The sequence below is a fragment of the Glycine soja genome, chromosome 3 (assembly GCF_004193775.1).
Source record: "Glycine soja cultivar W05 chromosome 3, ASM419377v2, whole genome shotgun sequence".
NCBI classification, from domain to species: Eukaryota; Viridiplantae; Streptophyta; class Magnoliopsida; order Fabales; family Fabaceae; genus Glycine; species Glycine soja.
In genome coordinates, this window is record NC_041004.1 from 42,671,541 (window position 1) to 42,698,599 (window position 27,059).

The 27,059-nt window shown below is 29.1% G+C and overlaps 1 protein-coding gene across 1 annotated transcript; it reads right to left on the reverse strand.

The window, feature by feature from the left end:
• Positions 1–6,740: 6,740 nt before the first annotated feature.
• Positions 6,741–12,679, reverse strand: LOC114407241 (TLD domain-containing protein 1-like). The gene is made up of 9 exons (XM_028370276.1): positions 12,589–12,679; positions 11,383–11,561; positions 11,191–11,293; positions 10,985–11,089; positions 10,785–10,870; positions 10,123–10,364; positions 8,696–8,885; positions 7,579–7,762; positions 6,741–7,289 (listed from the first exon to the last, which is right to left on the reverse strand). Exons 2-9 carry the CDS (start codon positions 11,436–11,438, stop codon positions 6,987–6,989), a joined length of 1,269 nt encoding a protein of 422 aa, XP_028226077.1. The 5' UTR covers positions 11,439–11,561; positions 12,589–12,679; the 3' UTR covers positions 6,741–6,986.
• Between the last annotated feature and the right edge of the window lie 14,380 nt (positions 12,680–27,059).

The following is a 27,059-nucleotide window of genomic DNA, read 5'->3' on the forward strand; positions in this document are numbered from 1 at the left end:
AAATTATATTAATATCTAATTGTTATTGAGAATTAAATAATAACATTTTAAAAAAAAATATGGTACTTATTGTGATGAAATGGTTTTAATATTTAGGAAACATTTATGTGTTATTGTTTGATTTGTAAACTCAATAATATGAATGCAAATGTGATCCTAATCCGGTTTATCTATATCAATAAATCATACACTACTCATCATATAATATGTGAGATGATACTTCATCTGCATGTGTTGTCAAACTGATATATATGTTGCCCCATATATATTCTAATATTCATCTGGAACAGTCTGGTAACGTTTTAAATTATGGGCTTGCAACGAACGTTTCGACAAGTTTTTCATTTCAAAGAGGATGAATCGTGTCCTCTTGAGAAACCTGTAAGAAGAAGACCATTAATTCCCTACAAAATATCTCGTAAATCTAAGTTCTTGCCACAAGCTGAAATTCGAAATTAACCTTTAATTTTCGTGGATAATATAGATGTAGAATCTAAAACTATCGCGCGCTTTGGAATAAGCATGAACTTCTGCCATTATATATATAGCATGAGTAATTAATTAAGATCTCTATCTAATTAAACTATTATAACCATTTTTTCTTTTTCTTTTTTTTTTTTGTCAGCTTATAGCCATTTCTTTGTTCATACAGAAATGTTGTATCATACTCATTTGGATCTTTAAATTCATACAACAAATCTTGAGCATTTAGTTTCAAAATCAAGCGCTAATATATTCATAATCATCCCTATAACCCAAGTTCGATGATCTCCATCCCAATTCATCATGAACGCAAAAAATCAAATCCAAGGGATAATTCTCACCGCTCTTAAATCTCCATGACAAAATCTGATGCAGTTACTTGTTAAGCAGTATATTAAGCGTACTTTATCAAGGGATACGATACTACGACTGATTTTGTTTTGATGTTCCATTATCTATTTTCTCTAGTCTGTACGTACTATGAAGAATTTTTTGTTTGCTTTGTCACTCTGACCGTAATTTTATTTTATTACAATGCTTCTTTGTTAGCCATCAGCAGATTGTTTTCGTGCAACTTCCTTAAAATGTATGTCACGGTTAAAAACAAAAGTTGTATCGATGTAAGTACATAAATTTCCCAAACTCGTGTAATTTAAATATAAATCAAATTACTGGATTTTCGTACGTTGTTGAAATCTCTAGTTTGTCATAGGCTCATAGCTAGCTACCACATTTTTGGTAGAGTTTATTTTTTAGATATGAATCTAATTACAGGTTGTGTGGTGACATGAATTGGTCTTTTAATTGATTAAAATTTGCCGGTGGGGCTTCTCAATTAACTTCCATTTGGTAGTGCCAATTGAAAACAACCGCAAGACAATAATTCCCCACCATAAAATGATCAAATATTTAAACTTAAAATGCGTTTGGATAGAGAATTTTAACTGAGGAAAGTAATTTATCAGAGAATTTGAATTTTTTTAATTTAAAATTCATTGTTTGAATATTTTTTATGAAGAATTTAAAATTTTGAAATTTTAAAACAAAATTTTAAACAACTAAAATTTGGAATTTCAATTTCCTTCTAAAAGGTGAGAAATTAAAATTCTCTTCTTACAGTTTTCTTCAAAAAACACCGTCTCAACTCCTAAAATATTGATCGGATGTGAACATAGAGGAAACACGTATAACTAGCACATCAACAATATCTTTTTTTTTTTTTTTCATCCTCATAATTTTAATTTTTTTTCATCCAAATACAAAATTTTGAAAATAAAAGAATTTCAATTGAAGTATTTGAAATTCTTAGAATTTAAAATTTCTCTATCCAAACACACTCTAAATGTGTTGACAAGTAATTGATAAAGAAATTACTTGTAATTGGATGAGAGGATTTTTTAAGAAAATTTGAGGAAATTGATAAAAAAAAAAAAAAATCTAGCTTCTAAGGATTAAATTGATAAAAGAAATTATAATAAAGACTAAAATAGAATTTTATCTTCAAATTTATGATTTTTTTTAAAAATATAATCATTGTCACGTTTGTGATTGTCAAAATATGTCCCGCTACTTTGTAAACCCTGGCATTAGACAGCCATAAAAATTTCATTATAATCGTGTCAAGATTTGCCGTATTTATTAATTTATCCATAATTTATGATAGAAACCTGTGGTCTTTGTCTTGTCTTTAACTTTTCTGTACACTACATTCACATGTCGCGCCTTGTATAGCATTAACAATTCTACTGTTATTCAATTAGAAAACTCTTTGCTACACATTAGACTGGGTTAGGAAAAAAGAATAATAACTCTTTGCGTACACATTAGAAGGGGGATAAAGTTGGTTGTGCCTCAGCTCGGAGGTTGATTCGTGAGATTAGGAAGCTTATGGGAATTGGTAAAAAGATCAAATTGGAGCATATTTTCAGAGAAAGGAACAGATGTACAGATAAGCTGACTGATTTTGCTTGTGGTTTGGATGGGGATTTTTTGATGATGGAGCTTCAACCTTCTTTCTTGAGTCAGTTGTTGATTAGTGATGCTTTGGGAGTTTCAACCCCCTCATTAATTATATATATATATATATATATATATATATATATATATATATATATATATATATATATTTTGATAATTGTAAAATTTGAGTTAATTTGATAGTTAATTTTGGTTAAAAATGATTATAATTTTTTTATTTTACTGTTGTTTTTAATGAAATAATAATAAAATTAATATTTTTGTCGTTTTTTATTAGCAGAATTTAAAAGAAGATTTCAAGTGCTTTAAAAGGAAATTAATACAAAAAATTAAAGAAAAAGCCCAGCGCGTCTCGTCGCTTGATGACCAACTCACGCTTAACGCGAAGAAGACTCACGAAGAAGCCCAACTTTTTAATGAATACATCCTAAGTCTGAGCATCTCCAACGGGAGAAATCCTCTTTCTATGTCCATTATCCCCTTTTCTTCTTCTATCCATCCCTCTTCTTTTATCCACATCAATCCCTAAAGTGTAAAGTCTCTCATGGTAATGAGAGACTAAACTCTCTTAGTTAGGGCTTGATCGGCCTAAAAAAAGACAAAAGATATATTGCATGCTTCATATCTATCAAACAGGTGTTTTTTTTCTTCTTATTATCCTTTCTTACTTTAATGTCGTGTATCATTCATCATTACATCATCTTTAGGGATTAGGCGCTCGAAAGAAAATAATCCTTAGTAGAAATATAAGGAATGTTTTATACGCATCGGTTTTAAGAATTAGTTGCTCGAAAGAGGATAATTTCTAATAAAATTCAAAGGAAGGGGTATTTTAATAAAATCATTGTTATACATACAGTGATTGCATTATGCTCATGCATAAAAGTAAACATTTAGAATTAGAACTTCATGCATTTTATCTATTGAGTCTTTGCAAAACATTTAGGAGATAGATAGGTAAAATAGACTTGTCATTGTGAGACATCAGGGGCAAGTATTGTAATAGATGTGGGTAGGAAAAATTCACCAAATTGATAAGAAAAATCTAAAATAATACATCTTAAGCAAATAAGACATGCTAGGTCTTAACATTATTACATTCTGCATTCATCTTTTTTATCATTATCTTTATCTTTTATTTTTCTTATCTATTTTATCTTTTACATTTCTTATCTTTTATTTTAATCTCTTATCTCCTAATCTTTTACTTTAAATTTCTTATCCTTCCTGTCTACTTTCTTTAAATTTCATTTAAATTTCTTATATTTTGCTTGTAAATTAGATTTGCATCAATTTAAGTACAAATAAAGTTTATGTGGATTCGACACTCGAACTTTCGAGTATTTTACTACTTGTGACAAATCAGTGTACTTGCCAACGAGTTAACAAGTTTTTGGTCCGGTTACCGGGGACTTTGTTTTTTGTACTTGGTTGTTTGCATATTCTAATTTTAAAGCAATCAGTTTTATCTTTTAACTTTTATTTTTTTTTTCAAAAAAAAAGCTATTTTTCAGTTTTTCTTTATTCACTCTTATATTAAAAGAAAATTCTTATGAGTCTATGCTTGCAAGGTGGAACCTCAGAAGACCTTGATCCATGGAATACACTTTAAAGCTGGAAGATCTTTAAAAAGGGTATCTTGAAAGCACACGAGCAGGGGGTCACTCACCCACCACCGATAAATTGTGATTTTTGTAGAGGAGAGCATTTCAACAACAATTGTCATCTCTACTCCATGAAAAATTCTTAACGGGAACAAGAGTTACACCCTTACAATCAATATGAAGAAAAAAGAATTTCTAATCTGAATAATGTGTTTATGCAATTCATGGCATACCACGCTAGCTCTAAAGCCAATCAAAACTCAATTCAAAATCAAGAAATTTAGGTTGGCAAGAGCTACTCCATGGAAAATTGTCACTGGGAGCAAGAGTTACAACCCTACAATCAATATGAAGAAAAAAGAATTTTTAATCTAGATAATTTGTTGATACAACTCAAGAAAACATATGAATCTACTCAACACGTATTTAAAAATCTAGAAATTCAAGTTGGTAAGCTAGCAAAAGAAGTGGCTAAATTTGTGGTCACCAGGGAAGAAAACTTTGTAGAGGTTGAAGCTCATGAGGAAAGTTTTGTAGAAGAGCATGATTCAAGAGAAAAAGATGAAGAAAAAAGTGAGGAGAGAACACAACAATAATAAGAGAAGTGCTCACAAGTAGATATTCAACAATAAAATATTCCCTAAGTCAATACCCCTCCTCATTAACTGATTGTTAAGGAAGAAAGGCATGAAAGACATGATAAATCTTTTTAAGTGTCATTCTCTCCTTAATCACCAACACTTCTCTTGCAATGATATGGAAGGTGTTTCCAGAATACATGAGTTTCGTGGAATCTCTAGCTAAGAGGCAAAAATAGAAGGAAGATGTATTCTATGTGACCTTCATGACACCTTGAAGACATTGGACCCGTCAAGCTAATGATGTTAAAGAAATGTTTAATGGGAGGCAATCCAGTATTTCTTACCCTATCTCTCCTTCAGTTAACTGCATTGTGTTTTTTTTTAGGATAGTTGTGTTATTTATTTTCTTTATTTTATTTTGATTTTGTGCAGTTAAATTCAGCAATTTAATTCCAATAATTTAATTTCAGTCATTGAATAAAAATTATATGATAGAGACATAGGAAATCAATAATTGGCTATGACTTGTTCTGCATAAAAGTAAATTATGTATAATTACCTTATGTGCATAAAATAATAATACATAATGTAATTGAATTACATACCTAAAAAATCAAATTATCTTAGTTTAAAGTGACAAAAAAAAATTATAAGCACTATTTTGTCTTGATACGATTTTAAATTTATGCAAAATAAAAAAATAGATCAATTTGACCTACCCATTTTTTTACATAAACCCTTGTGATAGTTTTATGCATTTTTAGTAGTTCTTTCGGTTCCAAGATAAATTCTCCCGTTTGTACCTCTTAAAAAGAACTAGCGGGTTGGTGGATCATTACCCTAATTTTATAACTTAATAAGTATTTTCCTTATTTTGATAAAGATTTTGATAATAAATTATCTTATCCATATTTCCAAATAAAGGTAAAAATAATATTTAATAACCGTACAAGTATTTTCTGTATATTAATGCATATGACTTTTTCATCCCTTCAATGACATTTTTGAGAGACGGTTAAAAGGCACAATGTAGGTAGTATCAATAGCAACTCCCTACATTCCGAAGTCGAGTCCTTTGCTATATTTAACATGGACTGGATTCATGTTACTTGCTTGGATTTGAACTTTGTAGAGATATTGGACTTGAAGCAATGAATTTTTTGACGTTGCTACGCGCAACCAGTGAAATTGCTGGTACACCCGGTAATTTTGCATTTTTCCAATTTTGCCCTTTCATCATAGTTCGTCCGTATAAGCACAACGCTCTAACCAACTAAACTAATGAGCCAATTACATTATAAAATAAATAAAGTTGTTATACATAACACTAAAATTTCTAATGTATATTTAATGCGTATGTAAATTTAAATAATAAATTTTGTGACAATTAATTTTGATATAAATCATACGAATTATTTAATCCGTATATTTTTTTATAAATAAAAAATATTTACTATTATAAAATTTAATATATATTAAATTTTATAATAATAAAAAAAATTTAATGCACAAATGAATAATTTACATATTAATAATTAAAAAAATAAAACTTTAAGGAATTAAAAAAAAAACCAAAAAATCAATACAGATAAAGTTCATCAGTATGATTTATACGGATGAAGTTCATCCGTATAATTTATACGGATGAAATTTATCCGTATAAAACATACAGATCAAGTTCATCTGTAAGTAGAAATTGAACCTTACGATTCATCCGTATAAATCATACGGATAAACTATATCTGTATGTTTATATGGATGAATTACATTTGTAAATAAGCTTACGAATGTAGTTCATCTGTATAAATCATACGAATGAACTACATCCTTATGTTGTACTTTGTACTTACGAGCCAAGAACATTTTGGACATTAATAAAAAATGTTGGGTGCACCACCAATACTGCTGGGTGCACCTAGCAACACCCTAAATTTTTTAATGAGAAATATTATTAACAATACAGTTTGTTACTTTCAAACACACTTTTAATTATTAGTAAAAATTTATTAAAAACCACAATTTCGTAAAATATATTTTTTATGAGGCTCCATTGTGATTTTGCAGATTTCAACAAGTTTTAACTAATAATAGAGTGTACTAAAATAAATGTGTTAAATAATATGTTGTTAGGATACTGAAAAAATCTTCGCAGGTATCCATCATGCAAGATTGCAAGTACAATGTAGCCCCAATGTATGTTAATTATTATTCTCAAGGTACCAAAAAGAATTATAAAAAAAAAAGGTTTCACAATATGTTATTTAACAAAGATTACTATGATATGAACAATGATATTAAAACGCCAATGGGTGGATTATATCACACGCATGCAAGCAATACTTTACTCGCTGGAATTTGCTAGGCCTACCATTTTGAGCATGTTGCGATCTTCCTTGAACCTCTCCAGAATAGTGCCCTTGACAGCATCATTCTTGTCTTGTGTCGCATCTTGAGTGACTCCCCAGCATTCTATTACTTCTGGTAATATACGGTTAGTCTTGGAGAGGCAAGGGCTACCAAACGTGGTACACGAAAATGTATGTCCTTGATCAAAGTTTGCTGATATGAACAAACCCAAGTGATTCACTCGTCCCCCAAAACCAATGCCATTTGGAATGTCCTCTGAACTGAAGTTGATAGCGCACTACACAAATACATGGACACTCAAGAGTTAAACAAGAATAATAAATCTATAACAAATAGGATAGCAAGTAGCTATCTAATTCAATAAAATCCAATACAGGGTGTAGAAAAGTGATCACTATTCTGCCTGTGTGATCACTATTGCAGCATCAGTGTTACTTAATCTTAATCTACTTTGTAACACTAATACAAAATGAGAGCAGAGTTTAACAATAACAGTTCAGCATATAATAAGGGGATGTTGAAAGCAGCATTTTGTAATCTTAGAAACAGGTAAAGACAGTAGTTACCCATTGTAGGTTATTGTTTGCTCCAGTTGGCCTGAATATAGATGCCACTGGATTTAGTTGAAAAAGGAAACATTTCAGGTCTCCGTAAAAATCAGCATGACGCTCCCATGGTTGAGAAGCATACCCTCCATATATATAACCTTCTTTATCCTTAATAATTAACACAGTTGGGCCTGCATGGTTTCTGCATTTGAAAGTAAGAGTTAAATATGCATTTCAAATTTCCAATCCTACATAGAGCTTAGTTAGAGCAGTGCAGAAACAGACATAAATATTTTGTAGATAAAAAGAAACTGAAATGAATTTAACTGGCATTTTTAGCATTTACAACCTCATAAAACAATAGATGTTGACAAACTGACAAACTATGCTTCTTTCTAATCAATCTTATCATAATCATAATAGTAATAAGAATAAGTTACAAGTTACTTCCAATTTTTACTCGTATGATAGATAACTAAGTCTTTGATAAGTCTTTAGCTATGTATTGTAATTACAAGGCTCCTAACATATAGTTAAACCTATTCATAGATATTGGCTTGTAAAACTAACAACACAATAAACCCAATTGTAGTCCATGTGTGGTACCAAATTCAGGCTAAGTTTAAGTATCTCAAATTAACAGTCTCTTTTTTTCTAAGAAATATACCATGCATTAAACAACACTAAACAGAAACTGCAACAGCAATCAGCCCATGAAGCAGTGTTGTCAAATGGTAGCGTCATGCCTCTACATGACGGATTTTCTGCCAACTGTCATAGGCAATTTCTGAAGGGAGACCTTCTATGGTGTGCCAAAGGCTGCAATGGCATGTTTATATGGCAGAATTTTGGCCATCCGCAACTGACAACACTGCCATGAAGCTTGCACACTTCAGAGGGTACTCAATATTTAAATATGCTGGAGATATCATTAATTCATTATAGTAAAAAGAATGTGTCCATCCTGCAAGTCGTCTTGTGTTCTGTTTCTTCTAGATTTAACCTCATTGATTAATTAAAAGGCCAAGCCATTCACAATCTCCTCTACGGTTAATTTCTGCAATTTTATGAAGTTGACATAAATCTACTAATTTAGAGAAGTAGGATGCTTCGAAGGCAAAAAAACTGTACTTACGAAATGTTGCCCAGGAATGTATTAAAACTAAGACCATTAACAGAACTATGATACAAAAGATTCCAATCTTCCAGGTCTTGGTGAGAGAGTGCGCCTCCAATATGCCAAGTATATTCCTTTCTCAAAAGTATAATGTTAGAATCAATAGCCTTCGAAGTCAATAGTTTAGGAATCTGATAACCAGGTCGTCCTAGAAAAAAGCAAAAACATTGGAATAAGAAAATATACTAATCATTTACCCTGGACTTTACTCAGAACTAATTTCACAGCATTTTGTCTTATTCATTTAAACAGTAATGAAATGAATACAATCAAACTGTAAAGCACATTGTTTAATGAAATTGCATGTCTGTGTAACAGTCTAACAGACATATATGATATATCAAGTTCAATGCAAACACAGAAGAAAAAAAGTTGCAGTTTACACAAATGTTTATGGTAACTAGCAGAATGTTTTACAAGATTCAATATTGTGCAAATAATTGCTCTTAGGTCACCAGTATTCATTTAGTCAAGCTTCTAGCATGTGTTTAGCAGATCATCGCCGCCAATTGCTATTTAAAGTTAATATTGTTCAATAATTATTCTATTAGAAGAAAGATCATAACTTGGGTCAAAATATTTTTCATTTTAAGTAGGTCAAATAAATTACAGAAAAATTATTTTTGCCTGGCTAATAAGAAGCCTACAACGACACCAACCTATTGATTGATGAGTACAAAGCCTACTACAACTGCTACAATAACAATAAAAACAACATCAACCAAGCCTCATCCCACTAAATGGGGTTGGCCACATGAATCAATAAATGCCATTGGTTTCTCCTCCTAACATTGACCACATGATTCTGTCAAATCTTAATCAACAATAGTATCCAGCCTATTTCTTCTTCTAACTTTACCTGTGCACCAGATTTGAAATCCTAAAGTGTCTAGCTCCATAGCATTTTTGTCATCCCACATGATTTTTTGAAGGCACATAAAGTTAATCCTCCTAATCATGGCGTCAACTACTTCACCTACAGGTGTTTCAATATTTCAAGTTCTGAAACAAATTATACTATTTAACACTACATCTAGATGATAATATAGTAGCAATAGATTATTTAACACTAAATTTGAGCTTGAGCTATACAATACATACTTAATAGTGACAGCCTAACTTAGCATAGTAGTATTGTTGACCCATGCCACGAAAGGTTAAACAAAGTTTATTGGTTGTTGACTTCCCAACACAGCTTCCTCACGTATCCCACTGGGACCAACTAAGTAAAATTTGGAGGAGGAAAATCATAATCATAGTCGAAGGCAAAGTTTGATAAACATGAAACTTCAAATCGGACCATTCTGGTGATCATCTGCTCATAAGATAAACTTGTAACAAATTTAGTCAACAACAAAAATGTTGGAAATAAAGTGAAGCAATACCTGAATCAGGTGGCAAAAGCAGGCTTCCAAGAAGCTTCCTCACAGAGGGGAGATGAGTACACCAGCTTCTGAAATCTTCAAAAGACATTGTCCCCTCAGTGCCCCCTCCATCATGCTTGGAGAAATTTGCAGCATTCAGAAATATGTTGACAATATCCTCATGTGAACTTGATCTATCATCAGAACCTTTTATGCGTAATATATCATTAAAAATGGCAATCATAACAGTTTCCAAATCAGACCTGCATATCCAATGTAACATATATTAACAAGAATATAAAAGGGGGAAAGTAAAGCAAAATAAACCCATATGGCTATATTCATAAACTAAAAACTCCAACATATTATAATCCTTTGTCCTTTGTTAGAAACATAAACAGAACATCAACCAGGCAGACAGCACTACTTCTAAAGAAGTATCACTTGTAGAACTGAATCACATAGTTCAGCCAACCAAACTAATAAGAAAAATGTTCAAATCCAAGAAATGAAACTCCAGTACCCAAAAAAGTATCTATAGAATAATTTCGTGGGTTGTGACTAAAGTTCAGTTCGCCATGAAGAACAATAATGAATTCAAACTAGCAGATTGGTAAACTAGCTCCAATGCTTAATTATTTCGCAGAAATGGAGGCTTGTGTATGATCAGACCCGAATCCTACCTCCCTACAAAATTATCTCCAGATACATCTAATAAGCGAAAGATGAATTCTTCAATTTCATCTTTTGTCCCTTTCTCATAAGTAGCCTGCAACATGGAAAATCAAACCAATATATATAGTGGGTACATGACTCCAAGTTAAATATGTCATAATTTTGGGACAATACCAACAAAAAACGATGATGAAAACCAAGAACTCACTTTAGCAACCACGAGGTCTTCAAAGGTTAGCCTCTGATCCTTGCGCTCCTGAGTAACTAAATCAAACATCCTCTCCCCAAGAGGGCCATGAAATCCAAAATATGACTACAAAAAAAGAACCCAAAAAAAATACGGGTTTTAGAGGATAATAACAAATGGGTTATGAATTGAAGGCGATAAGATAATCATTGGATTGCAAAAAGAACCTGAAAAACGGAGGGAGGGATGTATTTCCCGTTGCTCTGGGATTGATTAGCCAGATTGTTGAACAGAGACCTCAAGTCTTCAAGTTCCTTTTGAGTAAAAGCTCTACAATGATTATAGAGATTAGTCTATGGAAATTGATTTTCTGCCACAAAGTGTGGGAAAAGAAAAAGAAGAAGAAGAAGAAGAAGAACCTGGTTGCTGAAACATATCGAGGATCATTGTTGGAAGGTGACTGAGCGTTGCCCATTGCGTGCTTCGACTTCGATTTCAGTCCAGACTCCAGAGTCTATAGGTTCCGTATAGTTTTGTGGCACGTCTTTCCTTTTCACGCTACTTCTATACCCACACCCATCATCAAGTTTCTTGATTTCTGAAATATACTCATACGTGGGTAATTTTCCATATTGGGTACTCTCTATATATTTGTCCTGTATCTCCTTAGTAGTTTTGTTTACTATTTTTTTAATAAGTTATCGACACATAATATTCATCTTTATTGATTATATTAAGTGGAGTTTTTTCTTTTTCAATCATGCATTTCTATCCACAGATTTAAATTAATTTTGTTTACTATTGAAAGTAAGAAGGGGAGTTTTTTCATTAAAAAGTGTGATATTAAATGTTATTATTATTACATTATCATGTTGAAGGCAATAATTTCCACTTAATCAAAAATAATTTATTATAATAAATAATAAAAATATATTTAAAATATGTAAGAAGTTACATCACATAGATTCTAATAGAGTAGAGAATATCTTTAATCTCTATAAAAAAAAATTGATGTTTATTGAATCATTAATATAATTAAATTTAATAAGTGGAAACTAGTATAAAATTAAATTATAATTAGGTGCATGAAAAATAGGCTCTATGAAATTTCAATTTGTTAAACTTTTTTTTTTCTTATTAGTTGGAACCATAAATATGTTAGGGCTCATTTATTAAGTTTAGGAAAAGAGATTTTGTGATACCTTTTTTATTTCATTTTTTTAATTTCTAAACTTTTTTAATTACAATTATTATAATTGAAAAAACACATTGTATATTGATAAATACTTTTCCTTTAAAAAAAATCTCCAATATCCTAAGGGGATAATCTCACCACAAAGTTAATTTGAATCTCGGTAATTACTTTCTTGTGGGATGTATAATGTTTTTTTATGTTTCTTAATTAATTCAAGTTTTTTTAGGGGCTTAATTAATTCAAGTTATTTATCATCTATCCTTGAAAAAAGTTATTAACTATCACAAAAATAATGTTTTAAATTGATTAAAGTATTAATCATGATCATTCGTAAATTTCAAATTATAGTTATTCTAACACATTATAGTTATTCTAACAAATTTAGATAAATAAACTATGAATATTTAATATGTGATTGGTAACAACTTACTGTAATAAACACTGAAGGCAGGATGCTGTAAAAAAAAACACTGAAGGCTGGGTACTTTATGTTCTGAAACTTAGAAATAAGACTAAAATAGAATAATGTAAATTTTGGAAATTTGGATTAGGAAAATAAAAGTATCGCAGAGGAAAATCAGTAGAGACAGAAACATAACCTGAAACTGCGATGAAAAGTCTCCTAACAGCAAGTGGGGCTATCCTCATTTTGCTGCGCTTCACCTCCCAGGTCATCCTCTGATTCACTACATGGACTGTTTTCCAGTTTTCTCTCTTTAATTCCACTTATTTTTATTTTTAGCTCTTGATACAGTTTCAACTTTCAAGAAAGGAAACCTTAATGTACTTAATATATGACACAACACACACACACAAAATCTTGATAAGAAGGCTTCAAAGAAGCTAGTGTGTTGGAGACGTCATCTTCAAAGAATTAAGTCTTTTCATTGAGGTCAACCCAGTTCATAGCAAAACTTGGCCCAACTACGACCAAGCCCTTTTGGGCCTATCCTTCACTTGGTGGATCGGGACATTTTTTTTATATCGCTTTTTGAAAAATAATGTCATTAAACAAAATTCTATTTTTTTATATAAAAAAAACTTCTAATTGTTTTGTTTTTGTTTTTTGTTGAGGTGTTATGCTTTAATTAGAGGGATATGGAAGGAACAAAAAACGGGAAAAGTGACTAGACTCTTGACACCTCTTGAAAGGATGATTGTGGATGCCATTGAAAACCTAGATGATGTTGAATAAGATGAAATTGAAAGCAGTTGTGAATGAGAAAAAGAAAGAATTGAAAGGAGATACCCCTTAAGATAAGAAAATGCTAGAGCCGAAGCTCCTTTCCACACACATAAAGCATATTTTTCTTAAAGAGAAAAATATACTCGGTTAATTATAACAAGCAACTAGTTGAGAAAAGCTATTCTATTTCAAGATGGTTAAATGTTTTTTTAATTGTTTAAAAATGTGATAGATAATTAGTAGATTGGAATGTTTTTAATAGGATAGCTTCATATATGTCTAACGTGAAGACTAGTGCATTACTAATCATAATTACTGCCCATTATATATAATGCCTTTATGACCAATATTTTTAAATTAATTGATTAGAGTGAATGTAGCTTAAACCAAAGCATATTGTTATTGGTTTATTATAAAGGGACTTCTCAAAAGAGTTTTTGTTAAATTGAAGATATGGCAAAAGCTTTGTTATAATCATGTGTGCAATGCATTGAATATCAATTAATTGATGATAGTGGAAGAGTAAATTTGGCTTTGATGGTGCGAAATCCTCCCATATAGGGCACACAAAGAAATTTTTGATGTAGAAAATAGTATTTGTTAAAGAAATTAGTGATATTGTTAATAATTATCCTTGTTTACTTTTGTTCAGCCCTTTATCATGCCCACCTCGGTATAAAGAATCAAGCAAACAAAGTAAACATGTTGGTTCAATGTTTATCAGGCTCAATTATATACTGTACTATTTGACCACAAATATCCCTCGCCACTTGAGAACCTACCTAACAGAAAACAGAGCTCGATTATACTCCAGACAATATATCACAACCATAAATTATTAATAATAGGTACTTATAAACCTGGAGATGAGATTTAAGGGTCCTCACACATCATCACACAGGAAACAATATTCTTGCTTAATGAGTCTTATAACATGCACAGCGGAAATTGTTTAATGAGTTATTTATAAAAAAAAATATTATTTTAATATAACATATCAGTTGCTAAAATCGAAAAGTTATTTATATGAGTAATTATTGTTTATGAGTGGTTTAACTTTGTATTAAATATAAGAAAGAGAGAGAAAATACTTATGAATTAAACAACTTGTTAATAGAAATTCTTGTTTAAGAAAAAATTAATTGAGTTGTTTAAGATTGAAATGAGATAGTGGAGATGGTCTAAGATTGACAAGTAAAACATGCAAACATTCATGTAGTGTTATTTTTTTTTAAAGAAAAAAAATGTTTATTATATATATATATATATATAGTTGTAACAAATAAACTATACTTTAGGTTATGTTCCGGAGGTAGCTTGGGTCTACCACGTGGTCCATGATCCACAGTAGTCACTTAACCAACTTTTCCTCCATCTACTACTATATATAAGGCATCGCATGCTTACAAATATACATCTTAACCTCATTATTCATTTCTTACACTCTAATTTTGGGCATCAAAGTGCCTATGCAGGTGAATATAAGTCTCGTTGTTCATCAAAAACCATCGTTGCAGTCTATGCTGGAATCGCCTACTTTGTCTAATGTGTTTGGATCATCCCGAACAGATTAGTTAATGACTACCATAACCTTTGTCTGAAAATCTTTAAAAGACAAATAAAATAAAATAGAGGGAATAATATAAATTAAAAAAAAAAAAAAGGAAAGTTAGACCCAATTGCATGTACCTATTTCCGTCCTTGGTTAGCAAAGAGCGGATATGAAATTTGTATGAATGATGTACATATGTACATGCATAAATACATTGACATGTTATACAGGAGCAACATTAATTCAATGTACTAAAAAACTTGGCGCAACCTAAAATCGCAGTTAATTTTTTAGGCGTAGGCTAAGTTGTCTATAATAATATCTGCAAGGTGGAGAATCTAATGTCACGTGAAAGGATGGATCTTGGAATCTGTCAATTTTTTTTTATGCTTGCTGTGTTTAATGTGAGCATTGAAGGATTTCTCATTGAAAACTGCAACTTCAATTAAAGTCCAATGTTTATGTAGCTTCGTCCTACATTAAAAATTATAATTATAGTAAGAAGAAATTGGGGAGAGATTTAAAACTGGGTATCTTGAATGGTATCTTAATTCTACATAGCAGAGGCATTCGATTTTGCTGAGAAGTTTCTGGTGAGTTTGGTTGGCACATGAAATGGATCCGTTAATGGCATTTGAATGCTGCACTCTGCTCCGTAAGAGTAATCAAAGAAAAGTAACAGAAACCCTCTCTCTCTGAGGCTCCATATTTAGAGGCTAATCTGTAGGTGTGCAACTAAATGCTTCGCATGCATTTCAATGAGGGGGGGTTGAGAATTCAATTCAAAGTTTCATCAATAGGGTATTAAAATTTATGGCTTCGATCTGCATCGATTGTACTATATAATATCTTGTGTAAATGCAGCAATTTGATTCCCTACGTTCCATTTGACTCTTTTATAATGAAAATTAATTTCGCTTTTGACAAATTTGTATCATAATATAAGCTCTATTTCCTCTGGAGGCTCCGTTTGGTATGGAAGTTATGCAAATAAAGTCAGCTTCCTTCCAGCAGTAACCGCGACTCAAAATTCTTATTTCAAAGTTCCATCCACCAAATTGTTCACTCTCATTATTGCTATTTACTAAGACCTATGGGTACATAATTTTCCTATTTTTAACATAAACAAAACTACCATATGTGGCATGAAAATTTTGAATTATTCATCTACCAGTACTAGAAAAAGGAAAGTTAAAAATTAACTGGCTAATCGAGTTAAGAAAATCAATTTCAGACTATCGGCTTTAAACCACAAGTTTGACTTTCATTGATCCACTTGATGGTTTTGGTCAAGTCAAGCGCCCTAAAATTTTATAATTTTAAGAAAAGTATTGTCAAGGAAATCTTTATCACAGTAGGTTTGAGAACACGTTAGGACTTGGAAAACTTGGATCTCCAATATAATTAATATAATACTCCTAAATGTACTTAACAAATCATTAGTAACTATTTTTGTTTTTATCCTAGTTTACTATGAGTTTCTTTAATAGGTTAAAGACTAATTATGTTTATAAAATATGATTGTTATGGACTTAAGAGAATTTTGTATATGAAGAAAATTAAAGATAATTTTTTTTACTAAATATATCATTATTTTTTCATATAAACAAAATAAAACCTTATTGCTAGTTATCCTATACATATGACATGTAAATCCAATTTTTCTGTCACTCACAATTCACATTTATATGATATAACATGACCTCCTCAAAGTTTCACAGTTTTAAATACTATAAGGCTGATCTTTAAGCATTTAAAAATAGTAGTTTTTTAATTAGGAAAATAAATATTTATTATATTAAAAATCTAAAAAGTGTAATGAATATTTTTTTATAATTAAAAATATAAGTTTAAAATGCTTTAAATTAGCCTTAAAAGTCAATGTTAACATGTTCTTAAAAAACTATGCATAATTTTTTTAGAATATCACTTGAACAAGAAAGGTGCATGAACCAGAAGGAGTCAAGTGCAATCTCTCGGAGTAAATGAGTTAGAAATATTTGAAACCATAATTTGACTTAGTATCAATTATCAAAACAAACATGGCTGAGACAAATAAACTAACGTGGTTAGCATACTAATTAATGCCAAGTTAAAAGCTGGTAGGCCATGCTTGTTTTGACATTGATTTAAAGGGCACATTTTCTCACAAAAAATTGATAGATTCATATACTACTAATATCTTCGCATTTCTCACGTAAGATTGACTTTAAAAATATCACTATCAAACATGTAAACGTGAAGAGTTATGACTGGTGGTGGGAAAAGGATCTAAGGATACATTATTTTAATGTCGAATAAAATTCATTTTAATAAAATTATAATTTATTTATTTTGCACCAAAAAGTAATCTACATGTTCTGATGTAAAATATTTTACTAAGATTAATTTACAATGTTTAATCATTGAAAATTAGTTATATTAAAATCAATTTCACATAATTTTAAAACAAATAGATACATAATTTTAAATTATTAAACTTAGTAAAGACATGTATTTAAAGTAATCTTAATAATCAATTTTATATTAAACCATATACTGTACCAAAAAAATATTTAAAAATGTACTACGATAGAAGGCCCTGATTTTAAGCTATCACATGCCCGAGTGGAAAATTTGGTCAATGGGTGCCCAAAGCCAAAATAAAAATAAAAATAATAAGAAGCGTTGAATGGGAGCCAAGTTTAAAAATAAAAACACTTTACTTTAAACAAAACTTAAAGCTTAAAAAAATTAAGAGGAACCAAGGCCCCATTTGGACATGGCGATTTGGCGGGTTTTGTTACATTAAAAACATGTATAAAGCCTTTAATGTTTTTTTTCTTCCTGATAAACAAAGACTATTCAAATTTATGAATAACTCGCAAAATAAATTCAAATTTATGAACAAAAAGTATTTGTGTATATCATATATGTTTTAATATTTTGTTTATTCAGATAATATTATTTTCTAATTAAAATTAAAAATAATTTGCATATACCTTTAAAAACAAGTTTTCATGTATTAAGGTAATATTAGTGTTAACATTTAATTTTATTATAAAATCATTGAACATATAAGTTAGATGCCTATTCATGTTAGTACTGAAATGTCGTCTTGCTGGAAAAAAATTGGCCATTCATTATAAAATTTAATTATTTCAAAATGTAACATTTAAATATAGGAATGTAATATTATGTTTGTTATAAGTCTTAAAAAATATTCTTGGAAATTGTTTATTCCTAGAGAAGTTTGCAACTTTTATTTTTACTATTCTTTCTTACACTGTCATTCCCATGAAAAGGGAAGAAAGAATTATATTCTTATAAGAAGATGCTGTAAGAAGTTATTTCTTTTTAATATACATGTAACTTTCATTTTTATTTATTTTTAATTTTAAAGATATTTTTAGGAATACTAAAATATAGCGAAGCACGTTTATAAATATATATATTCAGAAATAACCTCCCCAATTATAATATTCCCAAAAATATGATTTTTTATAATACAATATTCCGTGAAACAAATCCTCCTTTATGGTACTACCTAATTTATGTACGAAATTAATTTATTTCAGTTAAAAGAATCGTTATTCGTCACACTAGATGATTTCTGTTGTCAGAGTTTCCAAATACTATAATCTACTGAAAAATAAATACCGGGAGATACATAAGATTAAATATGAGTAATAAAAGAGGATTTTTTATGGGAGTGACCACTGCGATGCGACCTATGGCCCAACTCAGGTTCATGATCAATCCTGTTCCTCTAGTGCATTCAATGAACCCTAAATCCTCCCTTAAAAGTTATTGGCACCCAATCTGCCGTTATGTTTATGGGTAAATAATAATTTTTTCCTGAATGTATATAATTAATAAATTTGTCCCAAAAAAATGAATATTCAAAAAGTTTATTATCAAAAAATGAAAAAATATCATAAATTCATCTATTTATTAACTTTTTTCGTGACACATTCAAACACAAAATTGTGAGCATTTTACATATTTAAAAACAAAAATGATTATTTATTTAAAATACAATTTAATCTTTATTTTTCTCCTTTTTAATTACAAGCAAACATTACATTAAGTACTTAAAAGAAGTCATTAAATTATATTTTGAATAAATAATCATTTTCGTCTCTTAACATGTATAGCATTGACAAATTTATCTCTAAATATATCACATATGCTCTTTTATTAACGCTAACATACAAAAGTTAACAAATGTATACATTTGTTACATTTTTTTTTATTTTTGGAAACTAAAATTTAAATTTTATTTTTTAGGAATAAATTTATGAGTACTCTATAAATTCAAAATTTATCCACAACAAAACAATACATTGGACTTTCATTTAATTATACCAACTAGTTGAAAGAAAGAAAAAATGTGCAAAAATAAATAGTTAATATTTTATTGGTTTCTAAAATAATAAATACTTTGAAACAAATTAAAACATTCAAAAAGACAGAATATATGATACAGTCATAAAGAGAGGTACATGATTTTTCATTATTCGTATCAGGCTGGCTGCGCGTGCATTTGGTGTATATCTATTTCACGTTCTTTTGTCGGTACACATACTTATGAGTCGTGTGATAATTAGACATAAACTTGCACTGATGACTGATCAACAATATATGCATACAGTCATTTGTCCAATGCTTTAAAAATCAAATTGGAGATTCCTTTCGAGAGAAAAGAAAACAAATTGGAGATTAAACTTGTGAAACCTCTTAATCTCACTTAAATTAATTTAATTTATAATTAAACGGCAATTAAAGTGTACTTGGACTACAAACATAGCAGTTTGTCTGATTTTTAAAATCAGGGACTGAAAGAACTAAAATTAAAAGATATATATCAACGCAGCATTTAACTAAATTATAGTATTATAATATATCATAGTAGTATATCATATCATATATATACAATTGCGGGGTTATTTGTACATATACATATGTAAACGGGACTCTACAATTACAACATGTGTGACTAGTTAGAGAAGTTAAATAGCACTTAGTTGGCACACGTGATTAGTAAAAGGTCATTTCTTTACTCCACTATATATAAGCCACCTAATTATATTCGATTTTTTTTTTATCAATCTTAAATTTCTCCATTTTATTTTTTCTTAACTCTGTTTGGCCTGTAATTCGTATCATGTTTCTCAACAATTATTCCATATCATTGCACATAATACAACTGAGCGAGCATATGTTGAATCCTATTCCTACCTAAGCAAAAAAAAAAATAAAAGGATTGTACTTTGGCCATCTTAAGTAAACTAATAAATCATTACCAACTACATTTTTATTTGAAAATACACCGTATATTGTGGAGAAACTTTTTTTAATATTGTAACAAAATTTAAAACCACTTTCAATAAGCTGAATTCATAATTTGTTGTATATGAAAGAAGTTTGGAGTGCATCTCTAAAGATGTGTTCGAAACAGTATTTTCATGACATGTTTTTTTTTTCTTTTAATTAAATTACTTGTTTTATCTTATAAAATCACATCCAATTATCTTTTAACGACGGACTATACTTTAGATATTTTGCTATATATTGTTTTAAAAAATGATGCAATTGAATTGATGATTCGGATTGAATTGAATTGCGCAATCGCTCTCTTAAACTTTAATTGATCTTTTTTCGCTTAGGGACGACAGTTCAATTGCTATAAAGATTTGATCAAACAGCATACAACGTTACTGTCCCTCTTAATTTCTATTTTATCTCATTGACTTCGTAATAGTGATCGAGATCGAGTGCCATATTTAGAAAACCAGCAAAAAAAAATTCTTCAACATGGACTCGTCTGGACGAGGTGTTTCCATAAATGTGAAGCTTATTATTATTTAGATGATTATATAAATAGAGCAGCTTCTATTTGAGATGAATAATGTAATGGATTTTTCATGTGATTCATTTTCTTTCTGCTGCCTATTTTATCATATTAAGATCTGTTTGTGTTAATGTTGCTATAGTGATATTTTTTGGTCTCACATTTTCAGAAATATTATTATCGTAAGTAGTTTTTATTTTTATTTTACGAAAAAATAAAAATCTAGCTGCCAATTAGTGTCAAGATTGATAATCTTATTTAGTATAAATCACATATATGTATCTTTCAAACAATTTTATTCAAGTCAACTAAGTATAAGAATTCAAGGATCAAATTTGAGATTTCAAATTAAACTAAAACAATCATACCACATTGATCTATATGCTCGATAGATATTTAATATTGTTTAAATAAATTAAATACTCATAATCCTATAGCCAACATTTATTTATATTTTAAAAAGTATATCATACTTTAAAATAAAATTAATTGATCAAATTTCAAATAATTTATAAATTGTATGAATTTGTACTTTTAATCTATTTAATTAATGTGAATTCTCAAATCAACAGTTAAATCAATGAAATTTAATATCTAAAAAAATAAGTAAAGTTAAGCATGACTTATTGCAAGAGCAAGTTGGTTCTTTCTTTTTAATTTATATAATTTCTTTGTTTGTCGATGATATTTTGTAATGTATCAGTATTATCAGTACGTTTCATGTTTTAAACCCAATACACACAAAAAAATCCTATAAAAATATATTTGTAAATCATATATATTTCTTCAGATTGAGTATACAAGATCATCTTTATATTGGGAAAATACCCAATTCCCACATCCGCTGCCTCAATCCTTGAAGTGCAGCTTATATACCTGTTGGGCAACTTCACTTAATGCCAATTAGTTTTAAGATGAAATCTAACATGATATCAGAGCAGGTTCTGACCTTAAGACCTCGTCTTCGCTTCCGCTGCGACGAGCACCCACCATCCGTTGTGACGAGCACCCACCATTTGTAGTTCACGCACCAAGCCCAATAAGTAGACTGCAGATTCTTATGTGCAAGAGCCACTAAATTTTAACAAGAAGTATCATTAGCAATGTGAAACTCACAAAAAGTAAGCTTAATTAAGAACTCAAATTGAGTTTTATGAGTGGAGATGGTCTTAGTTTCCTTTGTTGCACGTATAGCACTGGCCTGCAACGTTTGAAGGAATACGCACAGCAGTACAATTGTAAAGGAGTGGAATTCAGACCAATAAAATCCTAGACTACGGGAGTTAGCCAGTTTGGAACGAGGAGGATACTTTTTTTAATTTTATAAAACAAAGTTAATGTTCATATGTATAAGAATCGAAAAATAGATATATAAAAAAATTTCACGCGTATTCAATTAATTCAACTAAACTCATTCATAATTGATTGTCAATGCAAGTAATATATCAAGTCTCTAACATAGGAGTGTTGGTAATTCGATTTATTTTAATTTTTTTATTAAAAGATTATTTGAATTAAACTTAAAAAATATACAGTAATTCAATTTGGTTTGATTTGATTTTCATTTAAAATAAAATTCATACCAAATCAAATATTTTACGGTTTAGTTTGATTGTGTTTTTTACTAAAATATTTTTTATTAAAATTTATATATATTTTTTTAATATTTTAAATAAAATTACATTAAAAAATTATTGATAATAATCTAAAAAACTCATTAATATGATAAACTTTCTATAATAAAAATCTGTAAAAATTTCATCTATTTTAAATCAAACATATTTAAAAAATTATTTTAAAAAAAATGGTATTTATTCTATAAATTTTATATACATAATTCTATAAAATATTATTAAACTGAAGTGATATACATAAAATATATGTGTACAAGTGTTTTGGATTGATTTGATTTAGATTGATTTCAAAAATATAAATGATAAATTGAATTGAATCAGTTGCTCTGAGAAAAAAATAATTAAAAAATTTTTTAAAAAAAATCAATTTGGTTCAATTTTCTATTTTAAATGGTTTTTTTTATTTATTTTAAATCAATTTGAATTTAAACACCTACTCTTAGATATAAAGTAAAACCGATGGTTGGAATATTTGGTAAGGGTGAATAAAGAGATTATAAATACAAATTGTCCTACTAATATTTTTAACAAATATTAACAAACAAAATTTGTCGAAAAAATAATATGACAAAGTCCCAATTTGCAATCCCCGCCCCCTTTTATAGCACACGCATTCATAGACTTCTTGTCCATCATTGACATCCAAATTCTAGGTACCCTACATCCTCTTTATCCGTAATGGCGGAAATTGAGCTTCTTATTTGTCCTGTCTTTCCTCTTCGGAAGATTACGGGTCAAAATCCCTTATTTAGATTTTACTTGCCTCCATTTGCAGAAATACATTGAAACTTGAATATTAGGTTTGGTATTGTCGTGTTACATCCAAATTACTATATACATATATCTCTCTCGAAGATTATTATAGCAATAAAAGGAAGAAATATAAATTCCACCGATCGAAAATGGAAAATATGTATAATGTATCCAATGGAGATTGATAGATCCACAAAACTAGGGTCAAATCTAAATAATACACCCCAATTCATGCCTTTGGAAGCGTCAAGAAATCATACTCTTTCCTCATACCCTAAAGGTCACTTTTAAATATTTTTGGTTCACTAATTGGTTGCAACTTGCTAGATAACGATTAATAACACTTAATAAAGACATGCAGAGAGACAACACCTTTTCTTTGAAAGCATAATGAACTCCCTATTTAGTATTTGATTAAGTACACCTAGTCCATCTTCAAATTACGGCACATTGGTTGCAACTTGCAACATCAAGCCAAGTTTAATTCCCGTGGAGTCACTTGAATTTCGAAAGTAATGCTTCTGAATTCCCATTATTAATATTAATATATATGTAGAAATAAGAGTCTGGGTTGAGAATAGAACAAATACATGTTGAACCTACACCCTTGATTGTGAGGTGAATTCCTCGTTTTTAAAAGAAATGGAATTGTTGCTAATATTTTACCTTGGTAGCCCCTGGTTATCATAAGTGATCGATGGCACTCTAGTGAAATTATCTACGATGTTCACAGTAAGATATGATGGTTTAAAAGTATATGTTGGGGAGATAATTTGTTCGCTCACAGAATGCGTTTGATTTATTAAAAATAAATATGATATTAGATAGAACAATTGTAATTATTTTATATTTGATTGAAAAGAAAAAAAAATCATGAACAACAATAACACAACGTAAGTGAAGATAGACAGAACAAAAACTTCCATTTTTGTTACCGAAAAATCCCGATGGTGAGATAACTTTTATTTTTTTAATCTCAAATATACTGTAAAGCGTTCAAAAGATAAAAATGCTCATATATCTCTTTTTACTCTCTCCCTCGTGTCTTCACCCCCCACTTTGCTGTTTCCACTAACTTAAATAATAACTTACGTAAAACTGTAAAATTGTCATTCCATTTAAACTTTATTTATTATATTATATCTTTCTTTTCTCCCCTCAGGCCAAATTTTCACCTCCCCTGCCTTTCAATCGACCACAGGTGAATTTGACCCGACATTTATGTAATCTTCTCACTTATTTATTACTCGATCTCAATCTGTCTATTTTTATCTAATGTAAAATTTTATATTCATACTTACACTCCAATAAAAATCACAAATAAGAAAAAGAAAACTAATTAAAATATCTATCACATTCAGGACTATTTTGGTGTTATCATGTAGATATGTATTGTGTAAAAATTCAACTAAGAACGATGCTATGACAACTTAATCTATGAAATGATCATTTTTTAATGTCAAGTTATTTTTGGTTTCCCAAATTTAAAAAAAAATATAGTCCCTATAAGTAAAAAAAAAATCTATTTTTATCCCTAACTACTAATGACGTCAGTGGTATCACTGATGTAGCTAACAAAGAATATGTAAATTTATCTCAATAAATATTATTTCCCCCCCCAAAACTTATATCATTCTATGCAATAACAAAAAGTATATTGCTTTAGAAAAAGTGTTTTCTCTTAGTTATTTTATTCCTTTAGAAAATCTAGAAAGTAATATAAATATTTTTCTAACTTTTTTCCCTTTTTGTATTTTTACTCAATGACATGAGAACATTATGGAAGATGATATTTTCAGTAATTTAATAAAATATAATTTTTTACAGAAATAAAAGATAATTTAATTAAACGTTGTTACATTTTTTACTTTACTCGTGTCAAATTATCTATAGTTTTAGGAGTTTTAATTTCTAAATAGTTGTTACTTTGAACAATTAAAATAGTATTAATTGTTGTTTATTAAAAATACTTTCACTTAATATTATCTCACTTAAACGTTAATTAATTTATAATTTTTTAATGAATACATTTTAGTCAAAGGAGGGAGTATATAATTTTAATTTCAATACAATAACGCCGTTATATTTTTTTTTAGAAACTTGTTTACATTGTCGGCAAGTTATGTTTAATACTTCGTCTAATGAATTTGACCACGATAACAAACACTATAATTACGTTTCAAATTTATTAATTACACAACAATTTATTAAATGCCAATATGAAACTCTTTTATGCTTACGTTATATAAAATTAAATTCTTCACTTAAATGAAGTTCTCTAATAATAATTATCCAATACTTACGTTATATAAAAAATAATTTTGAAAAAATGATTGTTTAACAAATACATAATATTTGTTTTCTAAAATGAGTAGAATTTTTTTAAGTAAAAAAAATTAGACAAACAAACTTAAACAGAAAATTATTTATTTTATTAAATAAGTGTTTTTTGAACAAATAAATTTATTAAGCAAATTGACCCAATGATCTCACAAGTAAGAAAAGGAACAAGCTTGTCGATCCCTCTTATTTTATATTTGTCAAGAAGAAGGTGTGTCTAAATTTCAAATTGAAAATTAATATGTTCAAATGATCGAAATATTGTAGAAATACTTTGAGATTCTATTAAAGAATCGAAGACTATATTAATCAGAGTTGTTAAAAAAAAGTGATAAGTGAGTTTTCTTTTTTTCTTTTTTCAAAGTCTTCCGATTTTTCAATTCAAATGAAAGGCACGATTGGTAAAATGGTTCAAACGGAGATACGCGTCCTTCTTATTTGTATGTCATCGATGAGATGCTGAACTTTAAAGAATGGGAGTGTCTATTTATAGTAAGTAGTAAAGCATCATTTAAAGAATGTTTCATGAACCCATGCCACGTTGACTAAAAAAATTCTACATAGAGAAAATAATACTGCCCTTTTACAATTGATTTTCTCTCTTCACCAGATTTCATTGTTTCCTTGACCTAGATTCAAAATAATGCCAAGATAATCACAAAAATTCACACGCAACCTTTCACGTTGTATCGTTTTAAACTGATAGTAACATTAACGTTTATTTGCTAGAGTATGAACAATGAAGAAATAAGGATGTGAAAAAAGAAATGGGTGAGAAATAAAACTGGAGTTATTTGATTCTACATAAGAATAGATGAGAAGGAAAAAATATATATAAAACTAACTTATTCTTATTTCCTCCCAAAACAGCGAAGAAATTTAACAGTAATGACATTTTAACTCAAACATAATCGTTTATGACAATTTTTTTATATATGAATTGATCCATTTTTCAAAAACCATTGATGTTCTTCATAATCGATTATTTAACTTTAAAATTGATTTTAATTTTTTTTTTATTTTAAACTAAACATTCTTATTTCTATATATTTCTCACATATTTTCATTGTAAAGGACAATTTTGATTTTGAATCTCAATGAGCTGTCACCTAAGAAAGCAAACCCACACAAGCTATTTAGAAGTAAATTGGTTATTAATTTATCCTAGCAGAATGGGTGAATTCATTTAATTAAACTCTCTTAATGTTTTTTTAATAAATAAAACTCATAAAAATTTTATGAAAACAATATTGGCACCAAGACTAATATTTTTTTTTAATTTCTATCATTTATTGCTTAAAATAAAACCATTTCTTCATTTTTATATTATTTAAAATTTTGTAATTTTGGTTCATCTTTAGTTTATCGTCAATTTTATAATACAAAATAATGAGTACACATCTAAGTAATGATATGACACTAATATGCTAATATGATAGATATTGTGAAAATTTAACACATGTGTTAACATAACATTAATAGTCTAAAATTTAGTTTCTATTGTAATATCAAGGCATTGTTACCATATTAACATATGTGTTAGACTTAGACTGTTATGCAAGCAGTTAGTGTTATGACATTACTTATGTCACGCCAACAATTT

Coding starts and splice junctions, on each gene's coding strand:
- LOC114407241 (XM_028370276.1), bottom strand. CDS start 11,438: ATGGGCAACGCTCAGTCACCTTCCAACAATGATCCTCGATATGTTTCA. Junction 7,763..8,695: donor ACATTCCTGGGCAACATTTC/GTAAGTACAGTT, acceptor TTTCAAATGCAG/AAACCATGCAGGCCCAACTG. Junction 7,290..7,578: donor CAAACAATAACCTACAATGG/GTAACTACTGTC, acceptor GTATTTGTGTAG/TGCGCTATCAACTTCAGTTC.